The sequence below is a fragment of the Anas acuta genome, chromosome 5 (genome assembly GCF_963932015.1).
Source record: "Anas acuta chromosome 5, bAnaAcu1.1, whole genome shotgun sequence".
Lineage (NCBI taxonomy): Eukaryota > Metazoa > Chordata > Aves > Anseriformes > Anatidae > Anas > Anas acuta.
Window position 1 is genome coordinate 25,858,711 of NC_088983.1, and position 16,523 is coordinate 25,875,233.

General features: G+C 37.3%; 1 protein-coding gene across 2 annotated transcripts; it reads left to right on the forward strand.

Annotated features, from left to right (window-relative positions):
- The first annotated feature begins 373 nt into the window (after window positions 1-373).
- MBIP (MAP3K12 binding inhibitory protein 1) lies at window positions 374-14,645 on the forward strand. 2 transcript variants are annotated; one of them, XM_068683316.1, is made up of 9 exons: window positions 374-570; window positions 3,500-3,619; window positions 5,357-5,578; window positions 5,676-5,772; window positions 7,257-7,322; window positions 8,526-8,678; window positions 11,134-11,231; window positions 12,591-12,629; window positions 13,729-14,645. In XM_068683316.1, exons 1-9 carry the CDS (start codon window positions 436-438, stop codon window positions 13,834-13,836), a joined length of 1,038 nt encoding a protein of 345 aa, XP_068539417.1. In that variant the 5' UTR covers window positions 374-435; the 3' UTR covers window positions 13,837-14,645. The 2 variants fall into 2 exon arrangements, with proteins under 2 accessions (XP_068539417.1, XP_068539416.1); XM_068683315.1 differs by having other exon boundaries at window positions 375-570; window positions 13,726-14,645.
- Window positions 14,646-16,523: the final 1,878 nt, after the last annotated feature.

The window sequence follows — 16,523 nt, forward strand, 5'->3', positions numbered from 1 at the left end:
GGATGTTTGGACAAGATGATCTTGGAGGGCTTTTCCATCCTTTATGGTTCTAGGGTTCTGAGTCTCCTCAGACTTGGGGAACCCATATGCTCAACATGCTGGGAAGTGGGACACCGCAGGGTGGGCACACACGTGTCCTTCCTTCCCTGTAGTACAGGGGACCAGAACAGCAAGACCTGCGGCTGCTTCCCCACCTCAGCCCCCTCAGAGCTGGGCACAGCGTCCCCGGCGCAGGAGCCCCGGGTACCCCGGTCCCCCTCAGCACCGCCCGGCTCAGCCGCAGCGCCCGCCTCAGCAGCGCAGCCCTCGATTGGCTGCCGCTCCCGTCCATCACTCGCAGGGGCGGGGCCAGCGGCAGGGCCACCCGAGGCGTTCGTCATCGCTCAGCGACGCCGGGGACGGCGCTGGCGGCGGGGCCCGGCCCGGCCCGGTGTCATGGCGGCGGCGGCGGCGGCGGCAGCGCCCAGCCCGCTCCAGCCCGGCGACTGCGCTCCGGGGGCCGGCGCCGAGCTGGCGGCCTCGGAGGTGGCGAGCAGCGCCCTGCGCTCCGTGGTGGGGCTGGCGGGGCAGGTGAGTGAGGGGCGGGCCGGGGGGGAGGGATCCCCTGGCGCCGAGGGGTTTGGGGTTTGGCGGACAGCCGGTGAGAAGCCGGGTGCTGCCTAGTAGCGGGCTCTTAAAAATCGAGCATTCTGAGTTGAAATGCTACCGAAGAGTCACTGTGGGTTGAATGACAATAAACGGTCGGGAGCTTGATCTGCGCGTTGATGTAATAATGTATAACCAGGCACAAAGTGCTTAAGAGTGGCTTCGCTCCGTGGTACGTTAGGGTGAATCACCTATTTCAGGTTTCAGTGGTACTGAATTATTTAGTAAGTGTTACAGTAGTGATGGGAGGCCCTTATCACAGTCATTTAGGTTGGAAGGGACCTCTGGAGAGCATCTGGTCCAACCCCCCTGCACAAGCAGGAACACCTGGAGCAGGTTGCCAATGCCTATGTACAGAGAAGGTTTCAGTAACAACTTAATCGTTACCCTAAATAATTTACAGATTAAATCCTTTTCTACTGAGGAAGCATGTAAGCGGTTCTGTGAAGGCAGTAGAAGCAAGCTCAGGCTCCTGAAATTAGATAGTGGTTTGAAGGTTTGGGGCAATAACACAGTTTCATGTTGGAGTTGCTGCATCCCCTCAGTTGAGCAGCAGTAGTTATGGTGCAGAATAAAATTGTCATTATTGGTGTCTGAAGTGTTTTCTTTCCATGACAATATTAACAATCCCATTTTACTGTACTCTGCATTGAACTATGAGCAGGTAGGGTTTGGTTGGCCTATCTTAGCTGAAGAGAGTTTTAATTGCTCACTCATGATTTTTTCCTGTTTTCCAGTTACACTTCTCTGCCATAACTTGAGTTCTGTTAGATTTAACCGTGGTGTTTTACCAGCTTACCCACCCTAGTAATCCATTTTGCACTTTTGACTGAAGTTGCTGGTCTCTTTCTCCCTTGTCTAGAGAGGTGGAACATATGCCAAGCCTATCACAGTTTGTCGCCTGTCACAGTGGCTTAAGTTAAATTTATGCTAGCCATTTGCACTGTAAACAGGAATCATTCTGGCATAGGATTTTTATTTACCAGAGCAGTGACTTGCAGCAGTGACTAGGAGATCTGGGGATAACAACTCTTAAAACCAAGATGACTGCCAAGTTCTTTAAGCCCCGAGTGATAATTAGTGTCATTCATAAAAACAATTTCAAAGGGCTGAAATAACTTACATTCTTGTAGATTGCTACTGAAGAGACTGTGCGGCTGTAAACCTACGAAGGCTTTGAAGTTATCACATCACAGAATTTATAAGGCTGCTTGTCACAGTTCTTATAGGAAGAAGGATGTGAAACAATGAGAAAATTAACTGCACTGTATTTGAAACATGTTTGGTTGCAGGAGGGGTTTATTCCTTATTTAAAAACTGTTTATCTAAAATATATACCTAGCCAGATAAAAAACATGATATGATCAATTGCTATTTTGTAGTGCATAGAAAAAAAAATGCAAGTTTGTTCACTATTCCATTAGTGGTGTTTTTTTGTTTTGTTTTTGTTTTGGTCTCTAAAGGTCAGTAGATCTCTCATCTCTTTTACTATGTAATTGATTTGGAATCTAACAGTGGATTTATCGAAGCTGTTCTTTGACTAAAGAGTGAAGGTTCAGGACTGGAGGTCCTTTATGTACAAAGTTATTCTGGTACTGCCTGGTTTTGAAACTAATGTAGAGCACTATAGTATTCCATTAACTTTCCTTCAGTGTAATGGAAGCATTCTCGTGTTTACTTCTCACTGTTTCCTAATGTGCTGAGCTGTGGATTCAGGAAACAAGTACATACACGTGTGTGTATCCGTAATATTTGATACTGTTTGAAGTAGCCATTTTTAGACCACATATTAAAGGTCAATTTCATCATCTGCCTGAATTTTTTAATTTTTTTTACACATACAAACGTGCAGACTTGTGAATTCTGCATCTGAAACAGGGTACCTGTAGGTCCTGCTGATTTTAAACAAGAGTTTTATCTGTATTTATAAACTGGGAGATCACTTGGGGGTTGTCTGGTTGGAAAGCAACCTGCTTGGCTTAGGAAAATGAAAGTATTGGTCATTTCCAGATTTTGTGAGAAGAGCTTTAGTGTAGCAAATAATGACAAGTGTGTGTGTGAAAGTACATAATTCATTAGTGATTATTAACAATCAGCTTTGCATTAAGAACTCAGATTTTATTTTTGGCTTATAGCATACAGCTTCAGATTCCCTACATGCATTTCTCTTTATTGTTTTGGGAGTTAAGTGCTGCCATTCCTCAGCAAAGACAACAGCATTTGGTGATTGTTATTTTGTTCTGAACATGTATAAAGGAAAACTGTGATTTGGAAATAGGTTTGGCAGTTGTACTGTATAGTCTAGAGTTTGTTTGATTTTTGTAAAGACTTTAACACTCGTAATCTCAATGTAAAGCCTGCTTTGGATTAGCAACAAGTACAAACGATGCAGCATCAAGACCTTGTTCGCACAGGCTGATATATAGTCTTGCACATTTAAGAATAAAATACATGAGTTTACAGGGTGCTGCCACACTGGGTGCGTGTTTCTTCCTATCGCTGGTTCTGTCATCTGTTAAAAAAAGATTTGAGTGATTAACAAAAACAGTATGTTTTAGTACAAGGATTAATTGAATAGAGAATTGACCAAAGTTAAAGCTCAAATTAACACAGTGAAATTGTGATTAGGTAGTTAGGATTTTCTATTTTTTTTAACATACTCCACAAATACTAGTTTACTTTGAAAATGGCAGCTGTTTGAATTATAATTAATGTCAAACCTATCCTCTGTAACCACATAAAATGGGATCTATACGAGATTGAGTGTAATTGTTGTCCTGTAGAACTCAATGTATATTTTTGTGACATTAACACAACATACTTTTTTTGTGGTGTTTCTTTTGCTCTATTGAAGCTTAACCTTGGAGATGATATCGTGAAAGTTGTAATCGACTGGAGCAAGCTTCAAAGCACATCAGCACTTCAGCCAACATTGCTCTTTAGTGCGCTTCAGCAGCATATTTTATGTTTGCAGGTAAACATTTCACTGGATACATTCAACTTGACTAAAGTGGACAAAAACTGGATGTAGTTACATTATCTAAAATGTAAAATTTTAGTTGTTTTGATCTTATTGCTATGTTCAACAAAAAAAAAAGGTTCACAAGTATTATACACTTGAGATCCTGGTATGCTTCATAGGTATTCGCAGATTTTTCAGATTAGTGGTGGGAATAGCCACTGTAGGTGAGCAGGCTGAATAAATGCAGCCTCATTGATTTCTAGACTTGCATTGTAAATGTGATACATTTCCATCTATGGTGGGTTATAATTAAGCAATAAGACACGGCAGGTGTGTGTCATGCTATGATAATGATTCCATGCGTTGGGTGAGTTTTGAGGCTCATGGAGTGCTTTCAGTGGTTCAAGAAGTGGCATTATCCCAGCATGACACATCCTGGAGTGTCTTACTGCAATTAAATATATTTTCAGCGTAGGGTTTTTTTTTTTTTAAGAGTAATTTCTTTGACATTAATGTCTCATCTTGCCAAGTAGCCAGTCACCATTACTGTCATTTCTTTTGACTGTTTGAAACTTTCCAACCCTGTCAAAAGTATCTACAATTCAGTTGTATGGTGGGGAGGGTGTGTTCAGCTGGTAACTGAACAGTGTTTTGACCTTGACAGTCGATGTGTCAAAGGTGGGGATTTGAATATCTGTTTTCCTTTCAGCTAGTCAATGAATTATTTCAAGTATGTAGTTTTGAGAGGGTGGAAAAAAAAAAAAAAAAGAATTTTCTGTATTTGCTTCTCTCCAAGTATAAGAAAAAACCTTCATGTTTCCCAGACATAAGAAGTCTTTGGTGGAATAAATACAAAGGGAAAATAAGCAAGTTAAATAAAAATACAAATTACTTGTGGTGTTCTTACAGTCAAATGGAGAAATATGATTCCATTTCAGGAAATGACTAGCAAAAATCATGTTGTGGTTAAAAATAAATAAATGAGTTGTGGATTTCCAGAGGGAAAAGAAGCACTAAAATTTAGATTAGATGAAACTGGTAAAAAAAAAAAAAAAAAAAAAAAAAAAAAAAGGGGGGGTGGTTATGTGACTTTTCTATATACAGCAAGGTCTTGTTTTACATCACATGTAAGAGTTACTGCAGTAGAATAATAAGCATTTATTTTGCTGCTACAAATGTAAGTGCATTCTCTCATTTAATTTCATGACCTAAGTAGATAATCAACCATGTCAAGAAAAGCATGTGCTCTGGATAATACCTATATATTTCATGTCTGTGTTCTCTCATTCACTTCGGCAACTGCAGTTTCAAGTGGAGAATGTAGTGCTGTGGTGATAAAGTAAAGGCTTTACAGTGTGAAAGCATTAGCTTTCATGTTAAGAAGGAAAAATACTAAGCCTTACTGTTCTGAGTAGGCATTTGAATGACATGTTAATTAAGTGGCATTGGTGCCAACGATTGAAGCTTTGATTTAGCTACCAACAGATGAGTAGCAGACAGATTTTCTCAGAAATTTGGGAGTTTCCCTATACAAACCTCTAAAAGACGCAGGTCAAGAAGGCCAAAATCATGATGTGTGTAGTATTTCTAACTATAGATTTTTATTTTTATTTTAATTACTGTTCTCTGTCGGAGGCAGATGTTACAATTACTGAAATTATTTCAGTTGGTCTGTTTCAGAAATTATAATAGTACTAGACTTTTTTTTTTTCCCCTTTAACTATAACATACCGTTTTTTTTTTGTTCAGCCTCTTTTAGAAAAACTCCAGCCATTGATTAAAGAGGAAGGTATAGGTCATGTTGAACCTGCAGGTAAAACAGAAGGCCAAACTTGTGAAACAAATTTAAACATTTATGATGATAACTCTCAGACTGAAGAAAAGTATGCAAGTTATGACCTGGGAGATCTGAAGGATGCTCATATTAATTTTGATCCAGAGGTGGTCCAAATAAAAGCTGGAAAAGCAGAAGTAAGTGATTTGCCTAAATTAATAAAGAAATAAATAAATCTAGATTCTAAATTTAAAGAATGACGGAGATATATGCCATCATGTTTATTACCTACAGATTGACAGGCGGATATCAGCCTTCATCGAGAGGAAACAAGCTGAGATCAATGAAAATAATGTCAGGGAATTTTGCAATGTTATTGATTGTAATCAAGGTAACTGGCTGGCCACACTTTAATCTTCATAGCAATTTAAGTTTTTTTTATTATTGTTTTTATTATTTTTTTAAGATAACATTCTATATTTAAAACAGAACTTTATTTTAAGAGTAACTTTTCTTTAAAGTTAAGAACATGCACGTGCAGTGTAGATGCTGCCGGATGGACCAAAAAAGCAAAAATTATTATTTACTGGATGACAATGTTTAATGGATTCCATACAGAAAGATTACAGATATTACTGTGTTTGCTTTAAGAACTGTGATATTAAATCAGATGATTTTTGCAGCTGTTCTCAGTGTTTTAGCTAGATGTTCCTTCCAAAGTTAACAGAATCACAATTCGGAAATGTCTTGGGAATGGCATATTTGAAGGTGAAGTTAATTTAATGCTAGTTGAAGTATTACAAAGAAATATTTTTTTAATCATTGTGAATTGCAAGCTACTTAGAATAACTAACTCTTGTATTTCAATGTATCTCATGCTATTGGTATTTTTAATATACCACCTTGCACAATTGACCAGTCTTAAATCCATCTGTTAGGCTGGATCCCATTAGCACAGACAGTGTCTGTGTAACCAAATGCATCTTAACAGTGAAGACACTTAAGTATATAAAAGTAGTAAAGAGACATAGATTTTTCTATGTAACTGTGAACCCAGATATGCATTGTCTCTGTGATATACTTAATGCTTTTAGAGATCAAAGCGTATTGTTCCACAAGTTTTACATGAAGAGAGTTTAACTCTTTGAATACTAGTTGGAATGAAAATGACATCTACAGTCTAGTAGGAGATGCTAGCTGGTAAAATACTGCTTCCTAAAATTATTAATTAAGTACAGAAGAAATGACAAGATCTTCCTTGGTATGTTCAACCATAATAAAATACTTGTAAACCTTTGGTGTATATGAACAGATACTTAAATATAAACATTTGAATAAATTAAGATGGCCTATACAGTAGGTTTTTACAGCTAAGCAAATTAAAGAAGTCACAGGCATCAGAATAAATGCAGGAAGATGAAAATAGGATTCTGATGAGTAAATTAAGCCAGTCCAAAATATGAGGAAAACAGTTTCAAGAAACGACGTAAAATCAGAACAGCAATGGTAAGCAAGGAAAGGACTTCTGTGCAGGAAGAAAGAAACAAGTTAGAAGAGTGCAGTGACAATTTTTTGTTTGTTTGTTTTCTTTAAAAAAAATTGGTCCTCTGTGAGCGTGTGTGTGTGTATATATACACACACATGTATATATGTGCATACATTCGTATAAGTGACTTCTCCAGTTAAACCATCTGATCCATGCAAGTGTGTGAAATTATTCATGAGCAACTGTTTGTGGAATGAATGAATTATTTCTGATGTTTTTGTTGTAAAAATTTTAATTAGATTTATTAAAGTCTCTAAACTGATATTTAAAATTATAAATACACGATCAGGATTTCACTCTTTTCATTATTGTTAATATTATTTATTTAGAAAATAGCTGTGCCAGAACAGATGCAATTTTCACACCTTATCCTGGATTTAAAAGCCATATAAAGGGTAAGCAACTATTTTAATACCCATTTATTAAGAAAGTCAAGATAGAACAGTACTGATAAATTTTGGCTTAGAATCTTTTTATAGAGTGCTTAAAAATGGAAACTTAACAAATTAATTTATGACTGTAACGAATACTTCTAGATCTTCCCTTGCTTCTCCAAGGTTTTCGATCCCATAACTTCCTCATTAGACTATTGGTTTTGCACTGAATACCAAAACAAAGTAGCCTGTTATGATTGTCTGAAAGCAAAGATGCAAAATATAAAGCATGACAGGGAAGCTGTAAGATTCATTGCAATTTTTTTCTAAGGTGAAACCAGCAGTCCAGTTAAGGAATTGAGATTATAAAAATAAATAAATAAATAAATCTCTTATTTTCCATTAATCAGTGTAATTATATTGAGGTAGAAAATAATTTGGGGATATGGTGAAAGTTCTGAGACAAATTTATGGGAAGTGACAGGTTGGAGAACAAAGTTACCATGGCACTATCTTTTATAAAAGATCAAATAGTGTAGAAATGATTATCCAGCAAAAGTTATTTATAAAAGATTGCTTGTACACAGGTTACTCTGGGATTAAAACAAAATCCAAGAATGGAAGTAATCCTCTCTTCCATTTTTGAGAAACTCAGAGAAATTCTGTGGAGCACAATGCTAGGTATAAGCATTAAAAAGTCTCATGAGCAAGTGGATGGGGAAGTGAGTTAAAGCTAAGTATCTTTAAGAACTTCTCTCAGTAGTATTTTTTTTTTTTTTTAAACTGACAGTGCTTCTGGTCGTACATCTTCCCTCAACTGCATGTACTTTTGGTGCTTTCTGTAATACTAGGTCTGGCCTCTTTGCATTCACAACAGTTCATACATGCAACTACTGACAGATACCTATTTTTCTGCTATTCATCTGCAGCTGATGACAAATTCTTCATACTGCCATTCTGCATGAATGCATGATTGTTTTTCCTTTGCAAATATAAACTGCTATTTTTTTTGTTTAGTTACTCATATATAAAAATAAGGACTTTTACCAAACCTTTGATCTCAGTATGTGAGGAACCCTTCAAATATGACAGTTGTGAAATAGATTTAACACAGCTTTTCACATTTTAATGGCATATTAATTGTTTAACAATAATTTTTGTTTTAATTATACATATGTTGATGTTTCATGTGCATATGTGTTAAATTTCTTTCTCTTTACCTAGTTTCTAGGGTAGTAAATACATATGGGCCTCAGACTAGATTTGAAGGAGCACATGGGTCCAGTCATAAAGCCAGTGTACCCATTCATGATTGTGGAAACCAAGCTGTTGAGGAGAGATTGCAAAATATTGAAGCACACTTACGGTTACAAACAGGTTTGTACTACATTTTAATTTTGACATTGGTGTGCCAGTTTTTGCTGCAGTTACTACTGTACTAAAAATGGGCAAGTCTATAAGCTCTGTGAATGTAAAAGCAGTGGGCTAGATCCACTAAAGTGTTTAGTCCCTCCAAGTACTACAATCTAATATTTAGGATCTTATATGCAAAATGGAATCCAGATTTATGTCCAGACTAGGTTGCTGAGTTAATAAATTTAAGCTTCAAGTGGTAGCCAAGGAGAGAGAAGTACTTCAGTGGGATTTAAAACAGTCTGGAATTTGGACAGAGGTTCTCCACAGCCATTGCAGTCCTTCTGCCTTCTACCTGTTGAAAAGGAAAAGCTGAGGTCAGGACTCAGTCTTGCTTTGTGGACAACCTGTGGGTTCTGGATAGGATGAATCAAAAACACCACCTGAAACCTTTTCCTAAAAGTGGATGATTCATGAAATTTGGTTATCTGAGAGGCTTGTGATACTCTGTTTCCTAGAATGTGTGAAGCTCCTTGTCACTAATTTCCTTTAGCCATATGGACATGAGCCTACACCTTTCACTAAAATAAATGCTCTAGCCACCACGCTACTGATTTCTTAAATGTAGCTCATCCCAGCCCCGTTTTCTAGAATTCAAATCCATAAAGTACTCATCCAGGAGGAATCTATTTTTCTTGAAGGTGTTTTCAAAACAGAGTAGAAATCCAGATCCTTACCTCTTAATGTGAATGTTGTACACTTCACACTGCAGGCACAGGCTGACTTTTTTGTCTTTTAAATAACTGAATAGATGCCACTCCATTCTCTAGGATATGGTGAATAGTGACTAGACCACTAGATTCCTGTGAATGCATACTGCATCAGCCTTGAGGCAGAGAGGAGAGTAGATGCTCCTTGATACTGTTGAGGCAACAGTCAGAGCTTGATGCTTAGCTGTGCTACCTCAAAAATAATTTTTTGTGTGTGTGCAGAAATAGAATTTGCAAGTGGCTGGTGGGCATTAAAGCTACAAATGTAGTAGCTTTGGAGTTAATGAATATCAGGGATAGTTAAGGAGGGATCCTTGCCTCGAGGTTGTGCATACAATAGATGGCATAATTTTATTTGAAAGAATGAATCAACTAAAATACAGTATAGGGGGGAAGAGGATGAAAGTGTGCAATTCCAGCTCAGCTCCTGTCCAAATCAGCATTTCTGGGAAAGGCTGTGAGATAACTTGTTACTTCCCCAGCAGCTGTGCAAAAAGTATTCATTTAAGCAGGTAACCTACCTCAGCTAACTACTCCCTAGCTTTAATTTATGATGACTGAGAGTTATTCTTGACTTACTAGTTGTTTTTCAGAACGATTTCTTTTAGTGCTAGTACTGTTCTTTGATCTGCTCTTTAAATTAAGGGCCAGCAATATTAAGAAGAACAAGAGGTTTGCTGAATTTAATTAGTAGCGGTTGAGTGATGAATAGAGAGCAGAACAGAGGGAGAAGGTACCTAAAAAATTGTCTGTTTGAAGCGAGGAAATAGATGAATGGCAAAAAAGAAAGAATTCGACAACATTAGTGCTTCTTTCAGTAGTTTGTGGAACAGAACTGTCTTATATAACAGACCTAGAAAGAAACAGAAAGGGGTGTCAAGAGAAGAAGAAAAAGCTTACAAAGGCCTTGATTGTCGCTACTGATCAGAACCAATTCCAATTGGAATACCCAATAGTTTTGATAAACAGTGATTTCAGTTTATAGAATACCATAGTATAAATATATGCTATATATTTATGCTATAGTATATATAGCATAAATGAGATGCTTTCTAAAGGTGATCTTCTGATCACTTCTGTTATGTGAGGAAACAAGCCCAGGCTTCTGTAGCATAGCTGTCAGCAGCAAGTGGGTTTAGGTGGTGGTGTTTTTTGTTTGTTTGTTTTAAATATCTGTTACTCCATTCTCCATGCACATTTCCCACTCCTACTTCTCCCATCCATACCCAGGCAAATGTTGTTCTATGTCAATCACAACTCATACTTCTTCTCTAGCCTCTCTGATGCTTGGTGGAGATAGGCTTCCTTCACTTCAGTCTTACATATCAAAGCTGAATTGATGTGTGGCTTGCCATCCTGTCTGCACCCTCTTCTTGCCACTGTCTGTTTTGAGGTGGCATCTGGCACGTTTGGCATTGTGAAAGTGATCATTTGTTGTTCCAGGGACCTTCTGAGACATTCTTTCAACCACGTGTATAAAGTTGTCTGTTGCCTTCATGGATTGTACTGGCTTACCAACGAGGTTTTATTGTGATTTATGTTAATTACATTTCCCTTTTATTTTCCCATCGACTCATTTTGTTCCAGCTGCTGGTTGGTAGCAGGACTCAAAGTCAAAACTTGCAGTCTTTTAATTAAAAAAAAAGCTATTCAAGTGCTTTTCCTGATTTTTTTTTTTATTTTTTTTTCATTTGTACTGATATATTTAGGTGGTCCTGTACCAAAAGATATTTATCAGAGAATTAAGAAGCTTGAAGATAAAATCCTTGAGCTGGAAGGACTATCTCCTGAATATTTTCAATCTGTAGTAAGAAATTCTCTCATTCTTTTACTATACCTAAATGGATTTGGGGATTCTGTGCTTAAATGTTTGATGTACAGAAAAATAATAGGTTACTATTGGTAGACAACTCTGGCTTGATACGATAGTTATATTTCATGGGGACAATTTCTGTAAGGTCGTATTTCTGCCTCATTTCTCATTTGAAAGAAAACAGTTTTTGTTTGAAAAAAATAAATGTAGCTACCTGAGCTTAACTAATTTGTAAGAACTATTTTATAGAGGATGGATTTTTTTTTTTGTCCCCTTAAAATATGAAGTGTTTCTGATGACAAGAAAATTGACTAAAGTTTAGATCTTGATACAAATCATTAATGGCTTAAAAAATCAGCTGCAATTCTTTGGGCTTCTGTACATGATCTGATTACTAAAGATCAGCTATATAAAATAGTTGTTCCAGTGCGATGAGAGGGTCTTGTCAAAACAACACTTGTCTTGTTTTGTATGATTCTATGACTCCAGTTTCTTTGTTGCTGGTTTCCAGGCTGAGTTCTGTCTGTTTCTGAATAGCAGGCTCTATCCTTCATTCACCAGTGGAGATGAGAGCAAGAGAACAGTAGTTTTTTCTACATGAGGTTCTGCTTGGCTGCAGAAATTTTTGATCTGGTATCTTGCTCTTCCTTCTTTCCTTATGTAATAATCAATAAGAAAGTTTCTGTTGATCATACTTGAATTTACATATTCTCCCTTGAGACCAGCCAAAGAAGAGTCAGCATTTAAAAGTCAACAGCAATAATACCATTCTTTTTCACTTTTTCCCATGGTAGAGACCAATAAAGTCATTTTTCTGTAAGGTTATTCCTTCAAGTTCTTGTAAACTAGACGTTAAAAAACATGTACTTTCATATGCTGAAATTCCCTTGGAAAATACTTTATGATCATTGCTATTATGAGGACCAGGGTGGGGGGTTACTGAGGAAAGATTAGTATTGTGGAGTAATTAGCTTTTTTTTTTTTGTCCAAAGTTTACTTAAATATTGGTGTGGATACAAGAAAATCTTAGAAAAATATTGATGGTTTCAAAAGCTGGATATTGATTTTTGTTTTTACTGAAGGAAGCTCCAGTTAAGTTGTTGGTGAATACGTTGACTGCCAAGCACAGAGAAGTTTCAACAACTTCTGACTGCTCTCCAGTGGTATTTCTCATGGTCCAGAGTACACTTAATCATAAAAAGGTTTCTTTAACTCATGGAATGGTAGTCACAATTCTTTCTGTACTTTTAAGACTCTTGTCAACATAGTTACAGGCTCTGTAGATTTCAGAATTACTTATCTGAACTCTGTCAACTCAACATTAAGACTGTTTTGATTATGTTTTTTCTTTAGAGCTGTTCTGGCAAGAGGAGAAAGGTTCAACCTCCGCATGTAAGTGTTGTTAACTTTTGTTTACCTTCAGTTTAGGATGTTTTGAGAGAGAATTAATCAGAAGTTCAACCAAGCAAATGTCTGACTTCACAAAAATAGCTGCATTATTGTGGGCTAGTTTGCTGATAAAGAAAGGGCAGGATAGAGAAAAAGTTAATGGATGACACAGTGAAACGAGCCTTCCGCAAGTCTGTACTAGGGTGGGTTACTTTTTGTTTTCAACAATTAGAAAGATGATGGAAAATAACTCTATAATAGATGCTAATCATGCTGGGGGTAACAAGCAGTTCGTGAATTCTAATCACCTTCCTAGTAATTTTTTTTTAATTACTTTATCAGTTTATTAAGAGATGATAAAAATGGAAATTGCTGTCTCAGCAGAAGTGTTGCAGCAAGACCTGACATTATAGCAGATAGAAAGTTAAGTCAGTGAGCCTTGCTATTTTCATACCAGTATCACATCAGAGAATACATTAACACAAGAGGGAATTTCTCCATAGTGAAAATGGTACCATAACTGGCACACAGTCTGCTGCTAGTCATGCTTGAAGACAGATGACTGGAGAGAACACTTAAAAAGGAATGTGAGCCATATAAGGCTTGAGGAAGTAGGCTTACTTGCACCAGAAAAAAAACTTCTGTAGGGTAAAATATTTTTAAGAAGTTGATGACCTTTTTTTTCTTATGTAAAAGGTGGTCAACAACCACGTCACTTCACATGGACACAGAGGAAATTGATGGGGAAAAAAAACAAAACAAAACAACGAAACTTGAGTTGTAAAGCTCTGTTCTGTGAGCTCTAGGTAGTCTGCTCCAATGTTTTACCATCAAAGGGTTTTATTTATTTATTTTTTGATTAACAGATCAAGCATCTAATGGAAATAGCATGGATATATTGATCCATGATTAGGACTGTCAGTTTTTTTCAAGTTTATATTTTTTTCTTCTTTTTTTAGAGAGAGACAAGATTCACACAATTTTTCAAAAGTATTTCTGTCATTTAGTGCAATGTGCGATGACCTCAAGTATCAAATGCTAGGCCACTACTCTAGCAGTTACAAGATGTAAATAATTACTTTTTATTTTGTTCTTTTAGCAGAACTATTCGTTGGCTGAACTTGATGAAAAGATCAATGCTATAAAACAGGCATTACTGAGGAAAACGAAGGAAAGCAAGTGCAAGGAGGCTGAGCGGCTTCTTCGATAATTCAGAAAAAGTCTTTTCAGAATCTTCATCATGCTTCACACAAACCCAAACCATAGGACCTGAGTAGTGTTCATCAAAGACTTTAGCAATGAAAACAAAGCATGCATATATAAGCTCATTTTGGATGATTTTGAAAGCTTGCTTTCAGAAGAACTCATTTAAAAACAATCTTATGAATGAAACAGTTACTTTAAAATGAAGAATGTTTTAGGAATAGCATTCTAATATTCTGTTCCCTTCTGTTATAAAGGAGGATTGCAGTATTGTTCTTATGTGGAAAGTCTTAACCTCCATACAAAAGCTACACTTCACATGTAATTCTTGGTGATTGAGTATTCAAAAGGGCTGTCTTTTGAATATTTTTCATGTAAGTAGTTTGCAGAGACTTGTGAAATAAAATGAAATGCTTTCTCATAAGTAAACTGTCTTAGTCGGGAAAAAAGGTATTACAAAATTTGCAGTATGCATATTTACCTGCATTTTTGCCATATTTGTCACTGTTTTCACAGCTGTTAGAAAAGCAGCAAATTGCATTTTTGGCATATTTAAAATGGAAAGATGGTTACAGAAATCCTGCCTGTGTAAATAGAGACAGACAACTGTTTTTTCAATCCCTCATTGCCCTTTAAGAATTAAACCTTCGTACCCTGCTAACAACCTAACTTTGTTATAAACACTGTTCAAGAGGAGGTTCTGAGGAGCTGCTAGAAGGCACCAGCTTCCTTTCCTTCCATAAGCATGTTTGTATCACTGAAGAATCATGGATGCTAGGTGTATAGTTTATATTAAAAATCAGACCTTTGACCACATGTGATTGTTGCTTATTTGTTTTTACTACTGTACTATTAATGACCCTTTATCAGTTGCTGTGGCAGGTGTTAAGAACACCACTGACTGGACCATCCTGCCCTTTGAAGAGTAGCTAGCATCTTCTGTGATTCAGTGCTCTTATCTGGAGTAAGATCTGTTGTAGCAAATGCACATATTGCTTCTCCGTTGGTGAATCAACAAAGGTGGGTAAGTAAGCTACTGAGGTCTAGTCCCAGCTTTAGGAAAGAAAACAATATGACAGTTATCTGTTCAGATCCTTAATGTCCACAGAAGATACTGCCCCAGGCAGTCATGACTGCATCAAATACAACAGCAGGTAAAAAGAGGTACTTTCACAGTTTTAAGACTGGGACCTGCCTGTGCATAAGGCCATTGCTCAAATTGTATGCTACAAATTAATACAGCATCAGACATAGGCTGCTTGTGTTACACTCTGTTGGCATTGTCCTAAGCCCTAGCAGCTCATACAGAGGAGTAATTTGGTGAAGAAGTACCCTGAGTTGCAGCTTTTACCTCAAGCAGATAACTGAGATGCTCCCTGGAATAAATTCCCTTGTATTGTGTCTAAAGATCTGGAAGCTCGGATGGTATAGAGATAACTGGGCCTGGCACCACACGCTTCACATGGTGTTGCTTGAAAGAGTGGTGTGAGGTGGTAGTTACAACTGGGGACAGGGAGAATGACTGCAGCGACTTAACTTTTATAAAGCAATATCCTCCAGTTACATGCAGCATAATTCAACAAGTACACTGGGGATGTGGTTTTTAACTCTATTGCATTTGCACTATGCAATTTGCTCTGGAAAATTAGAGCGCAGCCCTAGAGGAGACTAACCTGGGTCAAGATTTGTCTCAAATTATTTGCTGTTTACATTAAAGCAAGTGCATATGAATTTGTTTTTTATGTGTATATACACACATGGGGTGAACCTTAAGTCTTCATCTGGGGTCAGTTCTTGGAATAAATTGCAAAGACTGCTGATTTCTTCAGGGGAGACTGGTTACAAAAAGACTGCATTAGCAGTTTCAAAGTGGCTTTTTCTATAGTGAATTGCCCTGCTACTTGAAAGATCTCCTGCCATGGGATTCTCCTTCTCTTAAGATGGCAGCAACATAACAGTTAAGGGTTGAAAGCATAATGAAGATGCATTATAACAAGACAATAGCTAAAGAGGCAACAGCAGAAGTACTCTGGATGGTAATTTATTAGCCCTATATACTTTGTCAAATAAATGGTACAGATACACTTGAAAAATGTCAAGGTATTCATCTTGCTTTGTTATTAGACCTCTGCCATTCTTTGGTTTCAAGTTGTTAATTTCTTGTGCACTTAATGCCGATATGCATGTACTATAAATATTCTTTAGAAAGATGCTCTCTGATCTAGTTGCACATTAAAAGTAGTTGCAGATTTCAGAGGGCTTCCAACCTGTTGGAAGTTTCCCTTTCTCTGCTATGTGTATACCACTTCTGTGCATAAAGGGATGGATAAAGAGGACATAAAACATTGTTCTGGTCTTCACAGTTTATCCTTGCTTGCCTTCTGCCTGGGCTTTACCATATACAATTAACTTTTTCTATAAGGACAACTTCTGCACAAAAAGATATGCTACTCAATTCTATGCACCCCATTACAAAGGGGAGGTAGAATGAGAGACCTCTTGCATTATTAGTTTTCCAGAACTGTGATTTCAGCTATTTTTCCTCTGCCTGAGACACCATGGTACTGGTAGGTGATGCTGCGTTAGCTGAAGTCTGAAACATAATAACAAGTGAAGCAGAGACACTGTTTATCATCATCTCATAAATATGTCTCACCACCTGGACCAAGAACTATTTACTGACAGTGGACTGAT